Here is a 17,117-nt window from a genome sequence, read left to right as displayed (position 1 = left end):
CACTTGGATACTATCTTTGTTGCGTACTGGTTTTTTGTGTGTGTATTCAAACAATACATTTAGTTTGTCCACATATACAGTTTTTCTATCTCATTATTAGAATACAATTCATTGGTATAAAAATAGTTTTTGTTGTGACATTGATAACTATTACTCATACTACATAAATACTTTTAACGTAAATAAACAAATATTAAGTTTCAGTACTTTGATATGGATTGTTTTTAGTTTCCTGATATTATTTCTGAAAAATACTATTATGTTCCATATTTATTATTATACCATTCACTGTATTGAAAAGACTTATATATAATATTAAAGCTGTTCAAAAACCTTCTGCAGTGATTGTTTCCACTTTTTCTCTTTTGAAGATTTTTCAATGGAAAGAGGCGGAGAATTCGAGCTAAAAAATCAACAAGATCAAACTATTTAATAAATAAAACTTTCATAGAGCTCAAAGAAATAGATATTAAAACAAACAAAAATACGAGGATGTATTGATATCTAGTTAGCCTAGACCAGTTCCAGGCATTAACATAATATTGCGTTACCATAGCAACGAACAATAACTTATTAGAAGTGTCAGTGTAAAGTTTGACGTCAAAAAAATAAATCAGCGTTACACAATAAATTAAAAGAAAAAAGATGTCCACCGAAATTGTGAGAATCGAAAAATTTGAGTATCGAGCCATCATCAAGTACCTGTATTTAAAAGGGTTAAGAGGTAAGCAGATTTACGAAGATATGCTTAATACCCTTGGTGATCGATGTCCTTCGTATGCTACCGTGAGAAATTGGACTGCAGGCTTCAAAAGAGGTAAATTTTCGATTGAAGATGATGACCGATTGGGAAGGCCAGTTTCTGTGTCAGTCCCCGAAAATATCGATGCAGTTTATGGCATCTGCTAGGAAAGTTCTTGCTTCAGTTTTTTGGGATTGCCATGGAGTAATCATGATTGATTTTTTGGATAAGGGTAGAACAATAACTGGAGATTACTATTCGACATTACTGACCACTCTACGGGAAAAAAATTAAAGAGAAAAGACCCGGAAAGCTATCCAAAGGTATTTTGTTTTTGCAGGACAACGCCCCTGCACACAAATCTCATGTTGCCATGCAAACATTTCGTGATTTAGGATTTGAATTACTAGAACACAACTCTTATTCACCAGATTTGGGTCCGTCCGACTATCATCTCTTTCCTCAACTGAAAAAATGTTTAAAAGGTCCTTATTAAATTACTTAACGAATGGAAAAAAAGTTTGTGGACAAAGACAACTTAACCTCCAACACGGTAAGTGTTTACAAGTTTATCTTATATTTTTTGGTGTTGATTTAACATTGATAAAATATTTATTGTTTGAATAGCGGGAATATGCTCGAAAGATGCAGTACCAACTGTCTATCTACCAGCGAAAATTCAACGTGAGTGTAAAAAAATTAGCAGAAATGTTCTACCACTATAAAATATTTGTAAGTAGCTCTCTAATACAAGTATGTGTAAAAACTGTTCATATCTTACAGTGTTTTATTAATAAACTGTTAAAAAACACACGATGCATTTTATTTAATATCTAATTCTCCTTGTTAAACGGAAAAATTTATAATATACATTCTTTACATGACAAAAAGTTTTGCAATCTATTTAAAATTATTGAAATCACACTAATTTGAGAATTGTTTTTATTGAAATAATTTTCTACCAAGCCAAATTTACCATTGCTGAATTAATTTTTCTAGTTTTGTATCACATTTGCTGCTCAACGTCTCATTCATAACAATCTTAGAACGAAAAGATTCAAATTCTCGCATTGAATTGATTGGCCAGAAGAACAATATGGCCGATAGTGTGAAAGGCCTCTCATTGGCTGTATTATTTTTGTATATATAAAATAAATAGTCTTACTCGTAATGTATTAGAACTGACGGAGTATAAAGTTGGATTTATAAACTCTTACCACCACGCCCGCGCTGACGCTCTCGTTGGCGTTACGTTCAACTGCACGTTGGTCAGGCGTTCGAACGTGAGCGCAGGCGTTTGTGGGTATAAAGTTGGATATTAACTCTTACGTCCGCGTCCACGCTTACACTTTCGTAGGACTCCAACGTGGGTACGAACGTAAAAGTTTATAAATTGACCTTAAAATTCACCACCTTTGTAAGTCACGAATCGGTAGCCAGCTTCAGTACGAATTGGTTCTCCATTGCTATATATTCAGCAAATAAGCATTTAAAAAATATATTTGTGTACTTTACTTGTCTACTACCTTACTTAGGTTAAGTTTTTGTTTCCTGCTCACTCTGTGCCGCGAACATTACTGAACGCAACTAATATTAAGCAACATCAAGTAGGTTACTAACATCTGTGAACTAACCTAAAAATGTAACTGTTTATCACCTACACCTACTTTTGATTAATATATTTCACGTACAATTTTTCAAAATGATGCAACAATATATGAAAGAATTAGAGCAAGTAAATACTTACTCCGAAAATAAAACTAGAAATAAACACTAAATCTTTTCCGATTTTTAAGGAACCTTTTGATGCTGAAGAATTTGTAGAACGTCTAGCCTGGAGAACTTTAGCAGAATCCAAAAATGGGGGAGATGAAAATGATATTAATCCTGCATTATTACACGAGTCTTTTGTGCAAGCTATCAAGTAAATAAGAGCCTCACAGTTAACTATCAAATCATAATATCTTTTGCTCCATGTATGATGAATAACACAGGTTTTTAATATAGAAGTAATAAATACAATGGCATTTTTTATATAAACAAAAGTTTTTTTATGAAATACATATATATTTTTATTCTCATTTAACTAATTTATAGAGATCTGAATTTGCTACACGAGCGACAGCAAAAGAAATGTGAAAAATTAGAAGTAGCAGTCAGAGAGGATGAAGCAACATTTTTTCAAGAGATATATAATTTATTGGAACAAAACAAGGTAAATTATTGTTAGTATTCATTTTGAGATTATGAAATTTGATTATTACCATAGAAGTAGGAAAGATAGGGAATATGTATAAGTGAACTTTTAGGAGCTAGCAAAGAATTAAGAAAATACTGTATTACATAAAATCTTGTGAATATCGTACTATGTAAAATTGTAAATAGCATTTGAAAATAAGCTCTTCTTTTGTCTGAATTTCTTTTTTTAAATATATATTGTTCCGGATTTTTGTCAACAGTAGTCGGTAACCCTGGCCTGTTGTGTGGTACATGCCACCTTCATATTGATGACAGATCTGTATTTGTAGGAATATAAAATCATAACAATAGTAATATCATATAATGTAGAAAAAATATCAACACTTATTTCCTTATAGATAGTAATATAAAATACTAATAAATTTATTGTAATAGTAATAATAATATTGATGATTTTATCAAATCTATTTTTCTATATCAGTTAAGGATATTGTTAATTTGATTTATCACTCTGAAAGTGCTATTCAAATTTTAAAATTTTCTGAGGATATATTCAGATGCCAATTAAATTTGATAAACACCGAAGTAGGTCAAAATGTCAAATGTTTACCTTATTTTATATGAAATAAAAATCAAGATAAATCATCATTAAAACATATAAAAAGGGGTCTAAGTAATAAATAGTTGAAATATATCCCGATACATAATCTTAGGTAAATTATGGAATGAACTAAATTCTCTCTGATACAGAATTTTTTGTTTATTTGTGGAGATCAAAAGATAATTTTCCTCCACATAAATATAATTAATATTTGATTATTTTTCCACAAAATTTCAAAACTTTAATAAATCAAATTAACCTTATCTGTACCTACGATTTTCTGTCAAATCTGTTCAAAATATCTCCATTTTCTGTGAAATTTCTATTTTTCATTTCTTTTCTGAGGTATCAGATAATCTTGTCATGTCATCATCAGTCCTCTTTTTAAAATAGATATGATCTCGACAGCACTAAGAGATCGATCCAGGAACTGATTACATTCTGTTTCTTTATCTAACTCTGCTTTTAAAATTGAAAATTTACACTTACACTTTTTTGATATCAGATACTACAGCCATGGAACAAAGGTAAAGTTAACCTTACTTTTCTTGTTTTCATAATTATATGGAAGTATTAAAAAAACTGTACCCTTTAAAATGAACAGAGCAGATGACAGCACCTTTAAGTAGATCCCGACTAACTCTTCCTTTAGCCTAAATCCAAATATCCTGAAAAATAATTGTTTTTGAGAACCTTGGAAACAAATATTAAAAATTGGGATACTTTTACAACTGTATTTTATTATGTATTTTGGATTATTATGTTTTTTTGTCTCTGCCGACCTATAACACAAAAATCGTTTAAGCTTAAATTTGAAGTAAATTGCATGAAATAATTAAAAATTGTATTACTTCATACTATTCAGTAACTTTTCCCAGGCTTCGAATCTAAATATTTGAATAATTGTGCAATTTGTCAATAACTTAACTATGTTAGATTAGTAGAAGCTTTATTTATTGTTGCAAATATTACTAAAACTGAACGATTTTCAAAACGAAAACTGAATATTTAATATCTTTTTACAAGAGGTGATCTGTACGAACGCTTGATTAAGATTTATATACTGTTATTAAACATTCCATAATTAAACATACTTCAGGCTTCTCTCTATAGCTCAAGTACTTGTTTCCTCTTTTCCTAAATTCATTGTTATTACTGTATATGCTGATATTTAAATTTAATTAACCATACAAATTTGCCTTTGTAAACAGACTATTTAATTCATTGATAGACACCAACCAAAGTTATAATTTCTTCGCTTGATTAATCTTTAGTAGGTGAAGAACAAGGTTTTTATTGGTCAAAGAAGAAAGCTTGTGATCTCAAGTGCCCAAAAAAGAAAGTTTGAGAATGAAGATGATGATAATTTTAATAGGCTTCTACAATGTTTCACATTTTGAAAAATATATTAATTTTGTTTTAATAACAATAATTGTATTCAACATAAAAATATTTCAATTTGTAATTATCATATGAATTATAAGAGTATTTATTAGAATATTAAATCAAATAATTTATATATTTTAGCAAGCTATGGAGACGTTTCAAGAATTGGATGGTAAAATTAATCACGTAGCAACCAAAGTACTCCATTTAGGTGATCAATTAGATAGCGTTAATGGACCTAGATCTAGAGTTGTGGATGCTCTGAAATTAATGATTCATGTAACTGAATTTTTATCAGAAGATTCAGTTTTATCACCTATATTTACAAGACCTGAACTGGTAAGTCATGTTAGATAGAGGATTAATTTCTTTTTATAAATTGCAAGCATATGAAAAAATATTGAACTATGTACAAAGTAAGTTATTTATTTTGATATTCAATTCAAAATTTAGTCAATATATTTCATAACTCTATTGCTATTTTCAGATAGACGATGCCGCTGATATAATCCAGAAATTATATTTAATCTCTCAGGATTTACCACCTAAGTAAGTGAAGTAAAAAATTTCAATCAAAGTTAGAAAATATTTTAATTCCGATTCTATAACTACATATGGTATGCTAGAATTGAAAATACTATGCTCTATTTTCAAACAAATTAATTTTATTTATACTTTCAAAATAAAACACTTTCGAAACTCAAATTTTCAGCTATACAGGGTAAGCTGTGATGAACTCAAAAAATAATCCATTGGGATCTATTAGTCATATTTTCCTAGATATCATTTCATTTCAAATATTTATGTTTTACCGGTGGATCCCAACTCTATTTTTCAGATAAAACATCCTATTTTTCATAGAATTCGTGAAATCATCAAAATCAAATAAAAAAATTACATTAAATACAAAGATGGTGCTAACTTTTCAATGTTCAAGTAATTGTTGATACGTTGATACACCATTTTGATGTTCTAGGTTGTATAACATGTTATAAAACTTTTAGGACTTAGGATCAATTGCTAAATAATATTTATAAAAATGTACAATTCAAAATATGGTTATTATGTGGTCATATAAACAAGGTATAAATTTGAAAAATTCCTACACTTAATATCTTCCTTTCTTTAAATAAGTAAACACAGATCAATTTTTTACAAAGGGTCGCTATAGATTAATATTTGTAGCCTTCGTGGTCTCAATTTTTCATACTAGATTCTTCGTTTTAGATTTGACATCGCCAAAAGAAAAATAGAAAGGAAATACTCTGATATTGAAAAAGCTTTGATAGAGGAATTTGTGATGGCTATGGATAACGAAAATCTAAACAGAATGAAAGAAATAGCAACAGTATTGTCACAATTCAAAGGGTATTCCCAATGTGTAGATGCTTACATAGATCACAGTCAAGTGGTATGAAATTTGTTTACTTAAACACATTATGCATTTGCTTAACAATAAACTTTTTCTGGTTTACTTAAGATACAATTTTTTAGGGATGTTTGTCTAGTAAAGACGTTTTTGTAAATTTTCTAACTCTTTGCAAATATAACAACGAAATAATACAGAAGGTATTTAGTAATCCAGAACAAGTGATGGCAAAATTTGTTTTGAATATATACCAACTAAAATTAGTTGAATACATTGAACAGAGGTTAAATTCTAAACTGGGCACATATAGTTATTTGCAGACTTTATATGAACTATATTCCAAGTAAGTATATAACAATCACATGGTAAAAGTTTATTTATATATGAATTTTAAACACACTTTTCTTCAAGCAATAGCTGTGGAACGCAAACTGTTTGGTTGTCCTATTTAATCTCACATATAGGTATTTAGTTTGACCCAGATCTGTAGTAAATGATTTAGAATATTTGTATTAAAATTACTAATAATCCGGGCTACCAAGGTTATCACCTCTGATTTCCATCAACCTGCATCGATTTAAATGAAATTTTAACAGCAAATAGGGAATACCTCAAAAAGCAAAATCTACTTTACGCCGATTTCTGCCCTAGAGGTGAGTTCCACCCCAACTAGAGGGTGAAAATTTTTGTTTAAAATAACCGCGGAAATGGGTAGTGGTCCAAATTTTAAGCAAAAAATTAAATTTTTCTTGAAAAAACCACTTTCTTAATCTATGTTTCATGAATAACTCAAATACTTTTGATTTTACCAGAAAAAGTGTGAGAGATAAAAATGAAGCTTATAAGAAAACAAAGACATTGTTTTTCTTAAATTTGCTTTAGATATAATAAAAACCAAGTTATGACTTATTGGAGGTTGACGAAAAAACCATCAACTTTTCAAGGTAATTGGATATAACCTTTTTCAAAGTACTTATAAAAAACTTTAAAATGAGGGTTAGTGGAACTCTCTAGCATGAAAACCAAAAAAGTGGTCGAAATAAAATAATTTTCGAATTTCTTGAAAATTTCTCATTTCTTTCAAAATTGATAGGGAACAAAAAATTTTGTATTTTTTTACAAATATTTTACTTTTTTTTAATTTTTTTGTAACTTCTAAAACAACTTAGATATTACCTTACAAATCGTGCTTGAAAATTAATCAAGATATGGTCAAAAAACTAAAAATTTTTTAAATTTTGGAGCATAAGTGAAAATTTTAAATACATAATATTCAAGTTGAAAGTGAAAAAAATTTCAATTTGAAATAAAAAACTGAAAAATTGCATAAATACGTCTGTAAATATTTTTTTAAATTTTTTCCGAAATAGGGGAATATTTATAGTCATTTGAGGTAGAAAATTACAAATACAAAATATTCAAGTCATAACAGATGAAGATATTTTCATTTAAAATAAATAAATCATCAAAAATATATGTTTATAAATATTTTTTTTTCAATTTTCTTCGAAATAAGGGATTATTTATAAGGATTGAACATTTGGGATGTAAAATATTTGAGTTCAACACAAACAAAAAGAGTCAGCTTAAGTAAGCTACCAAAAGTGATTAAATGATATTTTTTTAATTTTATATTAACGGGGGGGCCATATAAGGGATTAAATACATCCAGCAGGGTTGAAAAGTTATAAATACTATATTAAAGGCTTAAACAACTTTGATTCAAACCTTAAAAGTATTTTTCTACTTATTAATTGCTGATACTTATTTTATTGATTTATTGATTTTTTGCAACAAGTACACTTATCATTAAAAGAGTCATCCATAAGATTCGTTGTAAAGACCAGCTGTAACTACTAAAAACAGTTCAAATCAACTCTTAGAATCAACTTTTCCTTTTCAAAAGAATACGTCTTGTAGTAGATAATTTTTGAAAAATTTAATAGTCTATGTTATTATGTGGTGCCTAGAGTGAGAGCGACTAAGAGTGCATGTGTATCTAGGAAAATAAAGCACCAAAAATATATAATTTTCTTTTTATTATTTATGTTCTTGCAGAACCATTTTCATGGGAGGCTCTCTGTATTTTTACTTCTTCGGCATGTTTACTAACCCGCTCCATTTCTGCCATCTATGACTATTTTTTTGATGACGAGTATGTCAAATCATATTTTGATGAAAGACCTATGAAGGGTAGAGGTAATGAGGAGTAACTCTTAGGGCAGAAACTTTGAAAAAATGTCTGCAAATTATTGTTCGAAAACTCACCAATATAGCGCTAGTGTAGCAAGTGGTAATGAATTTAGCAGTTACTTATTTTATGTACAATTTTCGAATGAATTTTTAGATGTTTGATTTCTTTAAAATACCTATGTATTTCAAATAAAAATTCAATTTACTCTTCTACCATAATAATGGCTGGCGATCTTTTTAATATCTTTCCGCTTGCTACTAAAGCGCCACTTTAATTTGCTCCAATTGATACTTTTTGATACACTGAGATGGTTCTCCTCATCTCTATACTCCATAGATAGACCAAAATAGATCAAAAAGTCAGTTTTTATCTGTTTTAAAACTATTTTTCTATCAAAAGAGATCTAGGATCAAGAAGATTTATGAAGAAAAACATAAGAACTAAAAACTTATAAATCAAGAATTGATGCGATAATTTTGTGTTTACAAAATAAATGCTGGAACTACGGATCATCCTGGGTGCTTCCGAGGTACCACTCGCAAAATTTGATTCTGAGATTTTTCAAGAGCTTTGCCTGACCTCTGTATATAAATTATTTTTAGGACGAATCAGTTATCGAACGATCTAAGCGTTTTCAATATGGGAAATGACAAAAATTATTTGGCAAAATTAACAACAAACATTTTCAACAAATATATCAATGATTATATAACGTAAGTACATATATATTTTCAAATAATTCATACTTACATATTGTGGTGTGCCAAATCAGCTTTGAATGTTTTCATAAGCACTGAATCGGACGATGGTAGATTACAGCATATTATAATCGCTCCTTTACTTATTCCATGTAGTTTTAACTAAAAATTGATTGATAATACAATTAATTATTTAATTTATTTTAGAATGGAATTGAAATGCCTCAAAGACAAATGTTCTTCCAATTTACAAAAATATTATGAATCCAAAAATCATCAAAAGAAACAAATACAATCTGGAGGGTGAGTCAAATTTTATTTACATAACAAATAATGCAAATTAAAGAAATGATAGTTTGAAGAAATATAAAGATTTCGTAATTATGGACTTTTCTTAATTTTGGAACTAAATATTGTTGGCATTGTTAGTGAGAAAATTTAGTATAAAACAGATATGTCAAGTCATTATATTTTAGTTAGCCTTCAGTCTCTGAAGACGATAACTTGTTTATCGAAACGCGCGTTAGACAATGTAATGGGAGTGGTGGTGTAAACAGTGTGTTCGGTTATTAGAGTGGTTAGTTAGTCCCTACTATTGCCCTGCAAGGGTCTTCTATATCCATCTCATTTCAGGTCAACTGATCATCTTCGTTCTATTTTCTATTATTTCTTTCTTGTATTAGATGATTTGTGAATTTTTTTAATATCTCTTAGTGTTGGGCTATTTTGATTTAGAGTTGCAGATGTAAGGTTTAATTGTGCATTTGTTATTACTTTTTTAATTGTACTCACCATACTTACAACTACAACTAACTACAACTTATTCATTTTGAACTAAGTTCTGCCTTTTACAGTAGTATTTTGTGCTTGTGCAGATGAACTTGATACATACATAGACTTTTAAATACTTAACACATGCAGTTTTAAGATTTAGAAATAATATAGCAATTAATGGAACTAATTAATTCATTTACTTATTTATTTGCGTAATTGGAATAGAAATAGGAAGATCTCCAAGCAGTATTCCCATTATTTATTAAAAACCAAGTAATAAGAAATTTTATTAGTGAATCTATAAAAATTTCTGTATTTACGTAATCCTTATATCTATCTACCCTTACGGATGTAAGACGTGGGGTTGAGTTTCTTTTTTCATGGAGTCGTTCTTCCAAAATTCCTTCCACTTCTTTCGGTTTTTTGTTACCCCATATAATTCCATCCCTCTGTTCTCAATTTCTTTATTGATTTCGTCCATCTAAATATTCCTTTGTCTTACCCTGTTTCTTGCTTTTATCGTTCTGCAGGGTGTCTAACGGTCCTTGAAAGCCTTGAAATCCTGGAAGTGTCCTTGAATTTTAGTTTCCAAATCCGTTAGACACCCTGTTCTGGCTTCTAGTATCCTTCTTGAAATCTTTTTCCCACTCACAGGGCCTGATTTAGAATTTTCCATCCTGTTATCATTGAGCCGAGGCTTTTGAAATGTTCTATTTATCTATTTCTTATTTCAACGTCGTGTTTCTTTGTGCCTATGGATTCATCTATGTTTATGTTCATACTGTATTTTTTGATTATTTGGTTGTACAATTCAAGATTTTGGCTTAGTGTTTCTTCGTCCTATGCAAATATGATCATGTCATCAACGTAGTTTATCATAATTTTTTGTGTTTTCAGCTTTCAAGATCTTCGGAGAGACCTACAAGCGGTAATAGGAACTAGAGCAAATATCAACATCGCCCAAATAGAAAATTATGGGGGAGAAACTTTCCTTTCGGAAGAATTAGCGATTACTATCCTTCAAGATACCAAACATGCTTTCCAACGATGTCAATTGGTAATTTATTGACTCTGAAATATCATAGAATACACAAAAACGTATCCCAACTTAACATTTTTTCTCTGTACATCAATTTACTACCTGTTAAAAAAATTATACCACATTTCCTCACACTTTCTTTATAATTAAATAAATATTTTTGGTTTAGTTGACATATAATAGTCACAATTAACTTTTTTCAGTTATCCAAGCCTACAGAAAGAGCAGGAAACGCTGCACAAATTTTGGACAGATTGATAAATAGTCTATTGGTAGAACATGTAGATTATGCTGTCGAAATAGGATTACAAGCTGTACCTGTAGTGGAGGGCGCCAAGAATCCCCCAATTTTGTATTTCTTCAGCGTTGTACATCATAGTAATAATATAATACATTTAGTTGAAAAACAATTCATGGATCTGGTAGTTCCTTTAGTCGAGTAAGTTATATTTTTTTTTTTCTAAAGGAAATCTTAATTATAAAGGGTTGACATACCCAGTGTATTACTACGTAAAAACTTGTTTTTTGGCATCCGAAAATTAATCTCAAAATTCAAATATAATTGCAAGGTCACAAATCTGGGGTCAAAGGTCACAAAAATCGATTTTTTTTCACATTTTTTGCAAATATCTCGTTTTCTGTGGGTTTTACACTATTTCAATTTCTTATCAATATTGTAGGGAATTAAATTTTCTACAACTTTTGTATTTAACATTTTTTTATATCTTGAACTGTTTTCGAGATAGAGGGCGTATAGCGCGCGATCAGAGATCAACTTTAGTTCCGATCAAAATTCCTAATATTAAGGTTATAATTTATTGCTAAATAAATAATTATAATTTTTTATAACTTTTAGATCATCTCTCTTACTAATAATTCTAAAATTTATCGTATTAATAACACTCATGATCATGAAAAATTACTTTAATTACATTGTAATTATATTCTCATTTACACTAATAGCATTTAAAGTACAAAATAATAAAATACATCTTATTTAAAATCCATAAAATCTGAAATTCTTTCATGATTATAAAAATTATACCTGGGCTGTGACTCAAGATGTGGATACAGGAAAGCCGGGTTACAACTTTTTACCTTTTTTTTGCGGCCAGTGTAATGGGCAAGCTTCTCTCAATGCTGTACCATGTCAGACCTATGTTAACGATAATAGAACCTTTACCCAAAAATCATCACTTACGAGACAAATGTCGTTGAAGATGGTAATGAAGAGGAACTTGAAATTCTATAGCAGAGGGACGATAACGACGATTATGAAGAAGAAGAAGAAAAAGAATTAGATGAAGAAGAAGATAATTGAAATTAGAATTGTTCTCTAAATTTTTCTTAATTTTGATAATAAAACTATAAAATGACACTTTTAATAAAAACATTAATTGAAAATTTGTTTCTCCTCTTCTTTATACTATATTAAATGTTTGAATTCATTGCATTTGCTTTTCACCTTGTCAGGTGTCTTTTATACCCATTTCTCCCATTGTCTTTTGCGTCTTGCTCAATTGCTCTAAAGTATTTCCTCTCTTCTCTCTCCAGCTCCTTAATTTTGTCCATACATTTCTTTCTTGGTCTTTCGTTTTGTATTTTAATGCTGTTTCCAGTTAATCTGCTTTCAATCATATGTCCATACTGATTCATTTTTTCCATTCATTGATTTTTGTTTCTTTCCTAATCTTTTCGTTCTTTATCTTCTCTGTTATTTTTCTAATTTTTCTGAGATATATCATTTACATTCATTTTTGTTTATTTTTTTCTTCTATTTGTCCAATTTTTTGATATGTAATTTATAGTTGGTTGTGTTATATATTTTTCTCATTTAAAAATGATTATTTTATGATGGTATTTTGGTTATATTCATATAAAGATGTTTTAGGAATACGCCTAAACATAACGATTGCCTACAGAAAAAAAAATTTGTTATGGAAGATACTGAACGTAAAATCAATACAGGCTTAGATAGGTGAGTAGAATTTTCAAAATAACTAAAAATTCTATATTTTTGACGATTTTAGGTGTTTAAATGCGATTTCAACTTGGGTTAAACTCTATCTTCAAACAGAACAAAAAAAATCCGATTTTAAACCAGAATCAGATGATTTTGATACTGTAGCATCACCCGTAAGTTTTTAATATTAACAATAATAGTTTTATTAGAGATTTATTTTTGGAACAATATTTTTTTATGAAAAAATTCAATACATCTCTAATCCACTGTTTAAAACAGTCACCAATCTGGAGAAATTAAATCAATTGACACAAACACCTATCTTCATATCATACATTTTAACGTTATACAAGCAGTTTTTCGTGTTTTTTTTGTTCTATTTCTGATGAAAAGATACAACTAATTAATATCATCGTAAAATTCAAAAACTTCATCGAAAACAAAGAAATGGACTAACATACAAATCAAGAAAACAACTCTACATGGGAGACTTCACTTTTTAATATCTACATACAGAAGTGGCTCTCCCAACATAAAAGGCAAAACTAAAAACCCACATAATGTAGGTAGCAGCCAATTATTAGAATTGGATAAAGGGAAATTAGCTGATTAGAAAATGTAATAATTAGCTATTTGTTATTTTATTTTATTTTTTTACAGTATGAACCCAAAATAAGCCTCTCTAATACATAATTTATCCAATACCCACTTATAAGTCATTAGGAATCGCTTCAATCATACAGTCAAGTAACTGACATACCTACGATTTTCAAAAAGGCATTATTTTAGCCTCCTTCAAATGTACAAAACGAGATGTAAAGGAACAGAAAGAAAAAATTATTTGGGAAGAAAAAAGAAAGGAGTAAAAGCTCAGATAAGAGCCATGAAGATGTTCCTTGTATGGAGTCAGATTATTACTATAGTAATGATAATGAGTATGATCTAGAAGTTAAAAGTGTGAACAAGGAAGATATAAAGCAGGGTGATTTTGTGTTGGTATCTTTTGTGGGTGGAAAAATAAACTCACAAGTTTGTATTGTCCAAGATAAAGTGAATGATGGGATTAAGGTCATGGCACTTGACTGTATAGAAACAGCTTAAAAAACTTTGTTGCAAATGAACAAGATGTGTCATTTGTCAAACCAGATCAAATTTTGTTATTAGTTTAGCAGTATTAACAGACTGTCTGCCACTGGTACTCGGTGATGTCAGACTTTGATCGTGTCATGTCTAGTATAGGACAATATGCACTTTTCAATAAAAAATGTATATACAAAAAAATAAAAATCTTGGCTACATCTAATTATATCAGTTTACTTACTACTAACCACCTAGTAGCTTTGCCTTAAATTTGGTAGATTTTTTTATTTCAAATTATATTTTTAAAGAAATATACTTGCCCAATTACAAATTTAACATATTCATAAATCAATACAACTTTGAAGATCCTTATTTTTCTTCATCTCTTTCACTCAAATACTTTTTCAGGTTTCTCCATTTTAATTTCCCAACTTTACTTTTTTCTTATTAATTTTTCTGAAACTTCTCTAATGATCCCAATAATTTTCTTCGGCTAATTTAGGACCCATACTGAGTTATTACTCTCTAAATTAATTTTACATATTTCACTAATATATTACACTTGTAGGCCTGCAAAAATGTAATAAACTATATAAACAGTATTATTAAAGAAATTAGGGCTAACTTGGATGGTAATAACGTCACTGCTATATTACAAGAACTTGGAATTAGATTACACAGAGTGATATATGATCATATGTTGCAGTTTCAATACAACACTGCAGGTAAGATAATTTATATGTTGAGAGAATTCACCCATAAAAAATAGTGATATTGGATCACAATTTTTTTACTTTTAATTTACTTATATCAATATTTATTCTAGAATAATCTCATTATTCTAAACTTGATTCAATTTTTGTAGAATTATTCTATTTTTAAACCTAAAATTTGTTCATATATTTTTTTTGTTTACAGGAGCAATGGTGGCCATTTGTGATTTAAATGAATATAGACATTGTACGAAAGTTTTAGGTCCTTTGGTGACTGAATTATTTGAAACTTTACATGCTCTATGTAACCTTCTTCTAGTGAAACCTGAAAATTTACAACAAGTTTGCTCAGAAGATTCATTGGTAAGTTATTTTTAATGTTTTTAACAGATGTTTGATCGAATTCAAAGAACAATTTCAGGATGTTATTTTAACTTGTGATTTATTACTTCTAGGTTAAACTGGACAGAGCAATTCTTCATAATTTTGTACAACTTCGAAGCGATTTTAAGGTTCAAAAACAAACTATTTTAAAAGTGTAGGTGTAACGAAAATCTTGTATATTTTAATTAACAAATAAATTAGTTAAGTATATTTCTATCCCTATTCGATCCCTTTCAAAGACTCCTATTAAAAAACAAGTATAAGGTATTAAAAAACGATTTTTTTCTTACATTTTTATTTGTCTTTCAAGACCGCAAAAAAACAGAAACATTTTTTGAGAATGACTTCAGAGCCAGCCACTAATTGACTTCTGTCAACTAAAAACTAGTATTCCAAATTAACAATTCCAGTTTTGAAAGACAAAAAAATACTATGACAAATGTTAGAAGAATATGGTGGTTATTAGATAAGTTTTGTTGAGTATTTAATAAGAAAACTAATTCAACATGTTGATTGAGATCCTTTCTTTGTTCTCAAACAGAATATACCATTCAATAGTATTCTTGCCTTGTCTAGAAATGGTACCTTGATCGCACTTTTTTTCAACATTGAATCTCCTCAAGAAACTATGTTTTCCTCATTCTATCCTGTGGCATGTTCCACCGTTCCTGTACTTAACTAGCGAGGGGAGAATTTTTTGTCTCATTATTTTTGATACAATTTCCACCACTATTAGCATTGGCATTAGATGAATTATAGCAATGATTTATTGCAAGCCTCTTGTAATACTTAGGCCGAATACACACGGACCAGCTCAAAAGAAACTCATTTCTGACGCAAATCACTAACCAGTTTGCAATGAGTAACAACCTTCCTATTTGAGTGGGCAACTACAGATGGGGCAACTGGTTGCCAACCAAGAAACTCGAACTGTTGATTCGCTGGCAACTTGATTCATCCGCCTCTCAAAGGTTTGAATGGACAAAGGTTATTTTGTTCTCAATTTGATCACAACACAAGTTTTTAACTTTAGTAATTCGTTCTAGTAAAATAAATGTCTCCATATTGTTTTGTTTATTTTTGTTTGTTGGAACTATAATTGTAAACCCTTTTACACTCGAGAAATTCATATAGAGATGCCTGTGGATAGTGATCTTGAACTTTTATAGTGTTTTGGTAGCTGATTCCTCAGGTTTGCACTTTTCCAAAGGAAAGAGTCCCGATAAATTGGGCGTCTGCAGGCCAACCCGGTATTCATGAGCCACGTCTGCCGGTCAAGTAGGTCCTGCAAAAACTGCCCTTGGGGGAATTATGTTGAACAACTCGAATAAGCATTTGCCGTTGTAATATTGGTGAAACAGAAGCAGGTCGGCGACCTTTCTTCTACGATCTAAACTGTCCAAGTTTCTGGTCCACTCTGGATTGCCTATAAGTCGAATTTCTCTCTTCTGTATTGAGTCGAGCATCCTTATGATATGCTTGGGGGCCGAGCTCCAAGTGTGCGAGCAATATTCCAAAGATGGATTAATAGGATAGTTTGTAGATTTTTAACAAAAGGATTTTTTGGTTCGACATGAGATTATTTTATAGTTAAACTAATGAAATGTAGAATAGCTACGTCACTTATTTAAAAAAAGTCTGGAAAGCTCAAAATTTCAATTACTTAAGTTGTTATACACCAAAATGAACAATTTACTTTTGAGCCAGTCAGGTTTCGGTTACAATTGAGTCTGCTGTGCGTGCAGAAACATATCACTAATCAGTTGGTGACTTCAGTTTCTTTTGATTCGGTTTCTAACATAGCTGGAGCACACAAAACTTATTTTCAATGCCAAATTAACAATTTCTTTTGAACGATTTATCGTAAAAACAGAGTTGAAACAAAACATTGAGTAGCATTATATAAAAATGACGCGCAAATGTGATTAATGAACAGAATATAACAAATTTTTCTGTATAAAGGTGATTTAACGTT

The 17,117-nt window shown here is 29.6% G+C and overlaps 1 protein-coding gene across 1 annotated transcript; it reads left to right on the top strand.

Moving 5' to 3' along the window:
• The first annotated feature begins 2,019 nt into the window (after positions 1-2,019).
• Positions 2,020-15,352, top strand: LOC130893175 (exocyst complex component 5). Its single transcript, XM_057799054.1, has 16 exons — positions 2,020-2,477; positions 2,539-2,666; positions 2,840-2,957; positions 5,070-5,267; positions 5,416-5,477; positions 6,156-6,339; positions 6,423-6,640; positions 9,094-9,204; positions 9,397-9,492; positions 10,861-11,020; positions 11,206-11,441; positions 12,894-12,980; positions 13,033-13,138; positions 14,614-14,770; positions 14,964-15,121; positions 15,214-15,352. The coding sequence occupies exons 1-16, from the start codon at positions 2,445-2,447 to the stop codon at positions 15,298-15,300; spliced, it is 2,139 nt and encodes a 712-aa protein (XP_057655037.1). The 5' UTR covers positions 2,020-2,444; the 3' UTR covers positions 15,301-15,352.
• Positions 15,353-17,117: the final 1,765 nt, after the last annotated feature.

This window comes from Diorhabda carinulata, chromosome 4, assembly GCF_026250575.1.
Source record: "Diorhabda carinulata isolate Delta chromosome 4, icDioCari1.1, whole genome shotgun sequence".
In the NCBI taxonomy this organism is placed as follows: Eukaryota; Metazoa; Arthropoda; class Insecta; order Coleoptera; family Chrysomelidae; genus Diorhabda; species Diorhabda carinulata.
The sequence above is the reverse complement of the archived record's forward strand: the minus strand, read 5'-3'. Positions and strand labels throughout refer to the sequence as shown.

Excerpts from the sequence above, each read along its gene's own strand:
- LOC130893175 (XM_057799054.1), top strand. The coding sequence starts at position 2,445 with ATGATGCAACAATATATGAAAGAATTAGAGCAA. Across the intron at positions 9,205-9,396 it reads TATATCAATGATTATATAAC|AATGGAATTGAAATGCCTCA; the intron begins GTAAGTACATAT and ends AATTTATTTTAG. Across the intron at positions 11,442-12,893 it reads CTGGTAGTTCCTTTAGTCGA|GAATACGCCTAAACATAACG; the intron begins GTAAGTTATATT and ends AAGATGTTTTAG.